This window comes from Montipora capricornis, chromosome 12 (assembly GCF_036669925.1).
Source record: "Montipora capricornis isolate CH-2021 chromosome 12, ASM3666992v2, whole genome shotgun sequence".
Lineage (NCBI taxonomy): Eukaryota > Metazoa > Cnidaria > Anthozoa > Scleractinia > Acroporidae > Montipora > Montipora capricornis.
The window spans coordinates 19,184,675-19,194,674 of NC_090894.1; the positions used below are offsets into that span (position 1 = coordinate 19,184,675).

At 39.1% G+C, this 10,000-nt stretch overlaps 2 protein-coding genes across 5 annotated transcripts in view; one reads left to right on the plus strand and one right to left on the minus strand.

Moving 5' to 3' along the window:
• LOC138026739 (uncharacterized) overlaps nt 1-10,000 on the minus strand; it is a 269,593-nt gene that overhangs the window by 160,197 nt on the left and 99,396 nt on the right. The gene's annotated exons all lie outside the window — the stretch shown is intronic.
• Nucleotides 1-10,000, plus strand: part of LOC138026924 (tumor protein p53-inducible protein 11-like) — a 31,310-nt gene that overhangs the window by 15,536 nt on the left and 5,774 nt on the right. For all 4 annotated transcript variants that reach the window (XM_068874389.1, XM_068874387.1, XM_068874388.1 and 1 more), the window contains 4 exons: nt 3,960-4,035; nt 8,195-8,253; nt 8,333-8,381; nt 9,166-9,271. In XM_068874389.1, coding sequence (XP_068730490.1) covers nt 3,960-4,035; nt 8,195-8,253; nt 8,333-8,381; nt 9,166-9,271 — 290 coding nt within the window. The remainder of the gene's footprint in view (nt 1-3,959; nt 4,036-8,194; nt 8,254-8,332; nt 8,382-9,165; nt 9,272-10,000) is intronic.

A 10,000-nucleotide genomic window follows, 5' to 3' on the forward strand; every position in this document is an offset into this window, starting at 1 on the left:
TGACAAGTGAAGAAAAGATCCAAATTAATTTTTTGTGCTGTATATTATCTCACTGTTTTAGTATATACTAAAACAACTAGTCACCTCAGTGTCGGTGGCTAGCCACCTCCACTTCGGTGAATAGTTGTTAACTATTCAACTCTGCGCCCGAAAATGTTGTAATCTTTGGAGAAATAAATAAATTAAAATCATCTTTTTGAGCTATATTATCTCACTGTTTTAGTATATGCTAAAACAACTACTCACCTCCACTTCGGTGAATAGTTGCTAATTATTTACTATCCGGAGAAAGTCGAGAACGACTTGTGGAAAATGGAATGAAAAGTCTTAAAAACCTTGTTTTCGCTATAAAAGTAATATAATGAATAATACTAGTATATAATGGTCGTAAACTTAAAGGTCGTGAGAAAAAAAATGGTCCAAAAATCCTCCCAAGCTTTCTCTCAGTGGCGTAAAAATTACGTCATTGCTTTATACTTGAACTTATGCGCTCTCGCTTATCATTTTCACAAGAATTTTCCTTGAATAAATCAACTCAAATAGAAGGCTCTCCAAATTCTTTGAGACATGGTTGATGTTCGACTTACAATTACCAAACGAGCTGAAATTCGTGCAGTCTCAGGACTTAGGTAGATTAAAAGTTTTTATTAGTGGAATATCAACGGCAACTGGCTTATTTTATTCAGGGTTTTTTTTTGCATTCACAGCATGTTATATATATTGCCATTCCCTTGTAAAAAAGCACATAAAAACAAGGCATAAGGCTCGGCTCGTCTGATACTTACCAAGGCGCTGCGGCTTTCAAGCAATACACCTTATTCCAAGATGGCCGCTGATTTATGTGGATACAAATTGGCCCTTGTTGCCTCGTTCAAGATAAAATATTCTTTTGAATTTTAAGCTTAAGAACGAGGCATCAAGGGCTTATTTGAATGAAAACAAAAGAACATTTAAATGGCGGCCATTTTGGAATAAGGTGTATAGATAAGTGTCGTTTTAAGACCAAAATGCTCGGTCTCAAGCCCCAAAATGCAGAGATTTGTTCTATTAATGCCATTAGGCCTGGGAACTAACATGGGCTATTCTGGAACCGCAGGTATGATATTTACGGACTGAGAATTGACTTTTCTGTGTACTAATACAACAGTTCTAAAACGCTTGCACTGTATTCTGGAAATTTTAAATGTAAGAACTGAAAACGGGTGACAACATCTCCTCGATGTAAAGGAAACTTCTAGTCGAGAGTTTTGCTTTCGACAAAAATACACCTTCCTTTGCCAAGCATTCGGCAAACATAAACAGATTTTTTCTTTCTCGCAAAAAAATTAACAGAAGCCTCCAAACAAGTTGGTTTGTCATCCCTGTTATCAAGTTTAGATAAAGTTCACTTATCTAAGCCAACTGACTGGCTGTTTTCCTATTCTTTTTTTTGTAATTTGGGGGCAAATATTTTTGTTGCAGTTATTGCAACTCCAATTGCACAATCTATTGACGTAATGTCTTTAATTTCCTCAGTTTGGAAGACGTATCTAACACACAAATCAACTTCTGTATTATGCAAACGATCCAGTTTTCCGGTCCGGACTCTAAGGCGATAGACTCCGAGCATTTTTACGACATTTATGAATGTCCTGAGAAAGTGCAATCTCCTCTGAAATTTATTTTATTCTATATGCATCCGGGATTTGAAAGTCAGTTTGGTACTCACAAATGCTAATTGCGACCAAATTTTCTAAATGTTATAAATAGAATACAGAAGAACTGAAATGTGAAACTAACCGTTTGTATTGTGAAAACAAAACCTTGAAGCAAATTAAAGACGTCGGCCTAGATAGGAGTTGAAACGCTTTTAAAAAAATTGAGGCAAAAGGAAATACAGCTGCTTTTATGCGTTTAATATACCTTGGGTGACAATTGACATGTCACGTGACACCTAGAGAATTGTTGAGTAAGCGACGAATTACAGCCATTTACAAGCTGTCAACATTTTCCTTATTCTGCCTCCTAATTGATGGAAAATACGAAAACATCTCGCAGCTTTTAAACATCTGGGTTGTGTTCTTCAGCCATTTCTCGATTTTTACAAACTCGTTGTCATGTTGGGAAGGTTAAAGTAAGTTACTTTTACTTTTCTTTTGAATATTACATTTACTGCTCGCTTTATCATTCAAACTGCGGTCATGTCAGGATCCCAAGCTTAGCTTAACTGCTCGCCATTTGTCATTAAAAGAAAGGAGAGGAAAGCGCTTTGTACGAAGGGCTCTCTGACTTCAAATCCAACAGAGATGAGAGCCGTGTGATTCAATAAGGGGCGCTATGTCCGCCATGGAGAAAACAGTTTCGTAAATGACAATAATACATCAGGTTCAGTAAGAATTTGCTCCCGTTGAATTCATTAATGACATTTCATGCAACCCGGAATCAGGTAGCATATGGTTAACTTGGTAAAATTATTACTGTTGGGGCACAAATGAAGTACTCGTCTTTTTTTTTCTCGTTTACGTTTCAGTATTACTTAAAGATTTCGGTTTTTTACCACGACACAGTGGTTCTTAAGAGGAAATAATCTTTTGGTCTCCATTATCAAATGTCATTATGATATTCAGAATTCGCTTTGTTGGAGAATATACGCTTTGTGTGGTTATGGTCGGGATTTATAAAAAGTGGCTTAATTATATACATTTCCACTCGATATGATCATTGCCACATTTCTTGTTACGAAGGATTTAAAAGAGATCCACGTGGATATGTTCCTTCGTCCAAGGTTTATTGGTATTTAGACCAACCACAGCTTAGTTTTTAATGAAACAACTGTAAGAGAACTACAATCTGCATGCCGTCCTTTTCCGTATTTTGTTTCCAACCGAGTCCCTCCTGTGACACGATAAAGGTACTCGTCAATTTAAATTTTATAAACACCGTTGCTGTCATTTTTCTTAAGAATGTGTTTTCAATCGCTCTTGCGTTCGATTTCGTATTTTTTCTGTTTTGATGCATTTGATGACGGAGACCGGATAAAATTTGCATAGCAATCACAGCACCATTGCGAATCAAATTTCTGTACCAGCCCTCCCCTGTAAGCAGCATCGATATTTGGCGTTTCGAAACTGAGACAAGTCTGTTCGTGGTCAGAAAAGAAAGGAAGACGCAGCAGTGATGTCTTCGGAGGATAAACGACCTACGCTTGTGAAAACAGAGAAGTATGGGCTCGAGCAGATTTTCATTGGGCTTTTGTTTCTTAAGTGACGCGTGATGTTAATAAGTAATGTCGTGTTACTTGTAATCCATGTTGTCATCCCATCTCTGGTTGTTTCTTCCCTCTTAGCGATATTTTCCTCATTAAGTTTTCCGCAATTTTAATTAGAACGCTGCAATTCACTCACTACAGTCGACTTGAGCTCTTCGATTGAGGAGATCCGCCACAATCAAATTTTTTGTATTGAGTATTATCTTTTCGCTATGTCCAACGCTTGTTCGCTGCGTATTTTAGCCCTATTGCCGTCGATTCAAGTATATTTGGCTATTTTCCGTCTTACGCGTTGCATCTTGACGCATATAATTAAGAAGTTGCAAACTACAAGGTCCATATTCTCACGCTTGAGGTCAGCTTCAAAAATTGACCCCAAGGAGATGACGGGAGACATATCCGCTGCCGGGTGAAAAATTGTCATTGAAGAAGTGGTGTGCTCAAAATCTCAGCGTTTTGTTTTTGGCGTTCGTGTTTCTCGACTTCTTTTTGTCTGGTGTGGGATGATTTTTTAATCTTTTCTTTTTTAAAGGCTAAGCGTTGTTCGCTCTCCTGGTTTTCGGCGAGGATGCACATTTTGAAGTAGCTCTTAACACGCACATTAGCAAAACATCGAAAATTGAATGTGAGAATTTCTTTAAGTGAGACTCGAGGTCTCTGGTGAATTCGTTTGCTGTTTGTACTTATTGTACTTCTGTTTGCTTACTGACAGGCGAAGCTTTGATGATGCCCAGAGTCGCTTAAAATGCAGAAAGCTGTTGGGCATCGGAGGAAAGGAACCATCCAAGGTAAAATTTTTCGGCTGCAAATGCAGTACACTGAGTGGCCGGTCGTTCGACGAACTTTATAGGAGGCCGTTCCACAATAATTGGCGCGTTTGGCGTAAGATTTTCCTTTCTCATTACAATATTCATTGTTTGATTTTGACAGAGCTTTTTGCTTTTATAATTACTTGTCGAATATTAGTGCCACCTCGCTAACCGCAGTTTGAAAATGAAAGCAAAGTTACGGCGAAGCCTGGCTCCACTATGCAGCCAACCAATTGAATTTTGCTTTCACTTTTGACGTAGTCATTTTTTCGGTTTTCAGTTTTATCATTTTTAAAATATTTCTGTTTGTTACATTTCCAATACTCTATCTCTACGAACTGATTACAGTTCTCTTTTTATCTTTTTGTTAAGAATAAAATCCTATAGGGTTAAGAGCAGCTGCATTTGAAAATCTTTACTGTAAACGGTTAATGTTTCATCTTCCATTCGCACATGATCTTATTGATTCAACCGCCAATAAACGAGAATATCGTATTGCAAGTACGTGAATACATTTCGCAAGAAGGTTGGAATCGTTGTTATTATTGTTATTTTAGATGAAGCGTTCGTTTCGTATATTTGAGGCAACTATTTCCGGCAAGGCCTTGGGTAGCTCCAGCGCACGGTATTGAAATAATGTACAAGAAGTACAAGGTTAACCTGCGCAGTTTGAAGTAAATAATCTTACACCTGACGGAAATTTCACATATCTGATATTTGTCAGTGGCTTGCACGAAAATCAAAATCGGCGAAAGTTCTCTCGAAGATTTTCGCAATAGCTAGTAAATTGATTTTTTTTGTCAAGAGTTTAAAAACTGAGATGTACATGAAATGCTACAGTATAATCCACACTGTTAGTTTGTTTTTATTCGCAACAATGCTTTTTGAAACACGATTCCGGTTCGTATGTCATCGATCCCTTTAAAATACTGGAGCTAATCTCCTCTCTCTCTGCAAGCAATTGCCGGATTTCGTAATTTTCGCGGAATGCCTCTTAGTAATTAGAGAAAATTAACATCGGTTTACTGCCAACGGCAAATTTTCGTTTTTCCAAAAAGCAAAGAAATTTGTTCGATTTATTGCGACAAATATCTAGCGAAATCTCAAAGGGAGACAAGTTAAAGTAAGAGCATTTTCAGGCTTCTACAACTACAATCTTAGCACCTATTTCAGCGCTGTTTGGCGTTTCACGGCCGGTAAACAAGATATTATAACGGAGATGCTCAGGAACAAAAAACAACGAACACAAACTATCGAAAGTAACTACGAAAAGTTTTAACCGATCGAAAATTCTCCGCTTTTTTCCCCTTTATAATATTTAATATTTATGGCATATTTTGGCTTGGATGAGTTGATCTTTTAGCTGGACCGCCAGGAGCTACATGTAAAAAAAAAAAAGAATGATTCATTTTGGTGGTAGTATGTGTACTTATCGTTAGTGCTGGTTTGTTTTAATCTCTTCGCCCTTTATCCAAAACTCGTTCAAACAGAAGATAAGAGTTTGTCGTTTCACCTTTGTTTCCTTTTATAGTTCAACAGCACGGAAAGTGTTTTCACGTTTTAAAGAGATGAGGCTCCAGTCATCTAGAACGACTTTCAATTTCAGGATTAAAGTAAATAATGCGTGCGTGACAAAGTTCTTGTTTTTGGTCATCTCTTCTTTCCGCGTGCGGATAGGAGCAAGACGTCACGCAGGTCAAAAAAAATCCGGTCGACCACAAGTTTTAGATGCAGAAATTTCGATAATATTACATGTGGCGAATGGAACAGTATCTTCTGGTTTGCCGTTCGAAACCAATCACATAAACAAGAATTGCCTCCAAAAAGCGCCAGATAAGGAAATATGGAACGACGGGATTTTCCGGCTATTCTGCAATTCTGGAACTTCAGGACCACTGGCGAGGTCTACCCAAATGTCCGAAAAACATTTTCCAACGTATTTCCGTTCCATTTGATTCCCTACCCGATTTCTTCGAAATTTTTGGTCGAATGGCAAGCGTGCCGTGTTTTGACCATCACACTTTGCAACTTGCGCGCGGCCTCGTTTACTGTGTTTTAAAACATTGCCACAATATCAACCATGAGAATACAATCCGTATCCGACAGTTGTTCATTTAGCTCTTTACCTCGGCTGGCTGCTCATGTTTTAATCACTATGGGGGTGACCTCGTAGGTATTAGTTAAACCAGCAGCTGAACCAGGGATTAACGTGGGCAGTCTAACTCTGCTTCAAGAATTTTTGGGCCTTGTTCATATTGTAATCCTCCTCTCTCCTTCGCAGTGGCTTCCTCAGTGAAAGGAGAAAAGCGGAAAACATTGAGGAGGCTGTGGCGCAGTGGGGTGGGAGTTTCAGAAATGAGCCTGTCTGTCGCGCGCGTTCGTTTTCACTCTTCCAAGCACGTTCTTTACAATTATTATCACTACGCGCGGCCAAATGACAAACTGCCCCCTGTAAAACGCGCCTTTTTGCGGGCCAAACGGGAAATGTGCGGGCTGAAAATACATTTGCCACCCTGATACTGATTGGCTGCAGAGATGTCAAACAACTTCGCTCGGCCAATGAGATCGTCCTATTTTAGTGCGAGGATTACTTCTACATTTGGTCAGCATTTGGTCTACAACTCGCACTTCGTGTATTTACATTCGTTTCACTCTCACAATCTTTGTTTGTATACGCTGGGGGACATTAGCTGATCATGTTGTAGCAACAACTTTCCATACCATAGTTTCATGCTACATCTCTGTTAGACAATTTTTTCTTATTAAATGAATTGGTACGATTTGGCCTTGTGTATTGATAATAATGATAATCAAATAACTTTTGTCCGACATATAGTCTATTTGTGTCCCTCGTAGCATCATTTGCACCTCGCTCCGCTCGGGCGCAAATGATGCTACTCGGGCCACAAATAAACTATATGCCCTCCAAAAGTCATGTGATTGTCCTATTCTCCCCACACCTCTCTCGCTGCCCGTGAGATTAATAAAATTCTTCGTCATAGCTTTTTTAAATATTGAGATGAACCTCTGTTTTTACATGGACAGAATTGCTGGGAAAGAACTTTATCTTCGGCTCGTGCTAGTCGAATAAAAAAGATGTTTGCAATGAATGAAGCGCCGCTGCCGCTCTTTGACTTACAACGTGCTATCGGGTATTTCGGATTGATTTTGTCGCCTTACGCGACTCGCGTCGCATTTGAAATATGTACAGAACAAATTTCAATAAAGTACATTCAATATTGATCTCCATTGGTGGTAAAAGTACTCGTTTGACAATTTGAAAAAAAAAAAATACATTTATACTATTCATTGAGTATAATCTTCCTGGCAAATTTGTTCACTAAGGCTCTGCTGCAAACGTTGCCGTTAACAATCACACAACAGCTTGAGTATCGTTCAATTCGGGAATGTTTTCAGGAACGCTTTTAACTGCTAACCAAACAAAAGCATCTCATCCAAATGTTTTATGAAACAATAATCAAAATTCCAAACAAGTCTCGAAATAAGATAAGTAAATATCCATCCAACTATTAATTATAAAGAGATTACAAATGTCACTCGGCTTACTGCGAAAGGACATCAGCAAATTCAGTTTTAGTTAAAAGTTTGTGGTATCTCAGTGAATCGATTTGGGCTCTCAATGATCACGAACTCAAATTTCCGTAAATATACTGCCTTTAGCGGATCAGGTCGTGGCATTTTCTTGAATATTTATTGTCCGTCCAACTTCTCAGTCCTCCAACCCACGTTGAAACCGCTTTGGGAATTGCACTTAACGACAAAATATCTCGTCCGCAATAAACTATGATAATGTAGCTGTAATAAGAAGCACTAAGTAAGAACAAATCCAGATGGATGTCTGCGATAACGAATGATTTAAGAAGGAAAAACGCACCGGCGGAGAAATGGAGGTTTCATATCATACAAAACCTCCGTGTCTCCGCTAAATAGAATAAAATAAAATAAAATTTTTGCCTATTTGCGCTTTTCTTTGCTATTAAAGTTGCGAAAGGGGAAGTTTGCACTCTCATCTTCTTTAACAATGCGACTCAAAATCCAAGGAGCATGGTTTTTATTGCAAAGGCATATCCATTTGCTTCGTTTTGTATCCTAAACTACAGGTATGTTGGTTTTTTAGGTTCTTCAGGTCCTGGGAAGCCATGAATCTTACTTCATCAGTATACCACGAGGATACGAGTGAGTTTCAAAGGCATCTGAAGTTTCTCGTCTTATGGTTGTTTCACAGCATGACTTGTCTTATTTTGTTTTGCCATAGGACATGGCAGCTTGTGGTACCTGTTTTTCTTTCTGTAGTCTCAATAATGGTGAGTAAAACGCCTTGTCAACGGCGTCGCTTTTAACAGAATGTCATCCCTCACACGTGGATATTCGTCCGCGTTTTCCTGCGCATAAAGCGGAATTTTCCTGCTTGTGAGCATTTCCATCTTTGGAGGCCGTGATTCTTTGGGGCAATCCTAGAAAAATGTTCTCTAGCCGGTTCTTAAATGCGCACAGTTGAAATCAGGTCCATTGTTGTAACTGTCGGCAACCACTATAGTTTCAAATTTTTGATACTGCACAAAAGAACTGGACCCCGACAATTAGGGCTCATTATTATCACTACTGACCAAGTAGAATCGCGTACTCTGAGGACGAGAATGTAGAGAAGCTGCACAATTTCCCGTGTTGCGAATGCCCAACCTTCTCACTCGTATTCCTCACTCGGTGTCGGTGCGTTTGGAAAGGCTCACGGGAGGTACCCCTTAAAACCTGGCGATTATGCTATTGGTGTACAACATCTTAAAACAATGACCTCGGCTCGCGGAATAGATACAAAACATCACTGTGAAACGATCCCGATTGCAACTTGTCGCCTGATGATCATCGAACTAATTATATGCCACTTGAACGAAGCGATTTTCATTTACTTCCTTAGATCACACGATCTTAATCAGTAACGAAACTGAACTTCCACAACATACCGAACAGTTCTAAGTCAATTCAGTCTTTAATCTGAGATTTTTGTACGACTTTTAGTCGCAGTTCCAAACCTGCCGTACTGAAATGGCTTTGTTGCTTATCCAAGTTCACTTTATTTGATTTTATCAGTTGTTGATATTTCCTGGCCAGTGCCTACGTGTGCTTGGTGACCTCTCTGAGTGTTCTTCTCTTGCTGGAACGCTGTGCTGTCGACTTTTGGCGAGTGCGTTGCTAGGTAGGGGAGCACATTTAATCTTATATAAGTTGGCTTAGCGAACGCGGAAGCGAACAACGTCATCTCTCCATGTAAGGAACTTTCTGGAAAGCGATTGGCATTTCGCTTTGACGTCATTTGATTTATGCAGTAATGTGATTGGGTAATCCAACTGTTCACTGCCCATATTATGAGTTTCCTTTGCGGGAATAAGGAGAAGTTTTGTTTGAATGTTGCCAAACATTGGTTCGTGAAAAAAATTGCGAACATTTTTTCACGGGCTTACGAATGTGGCTCTAATGATAAAAGTGGTTAGAAACCCATTCATAGTTGACTTAAGCACCATCGACTAAATGCGTTTTTAAAATTCGCCGTTTTTATCTCGGCAATATTACAAAATACAATGGTTTCATCCACATTAGCGTCTTAGGATCATTTCTACCTATCCACATATCCGCACCAATGCTCTTCCTACGATCTGAGTATACGTTTTTAAACGAAAACGCCTTGGCGTAGATGGGCCGCATACAGAAGAATTCACAGAACTACCCGTTTCATTGCGATGAAAACGCTGCAATGCTTATCGTTTCCTCGCTTGACTCTGCATTCCGTGATACCAAGTGTCCAACACGTTTACAGAGTGATAGTTGCACGAAACATTTCACTGTGTATATATAACATACCCTGCAACGGCCAAAATCAATGCAAGACAAGTTGCACGAAAAGTAGAACTTAATTCTACTTTTCTCG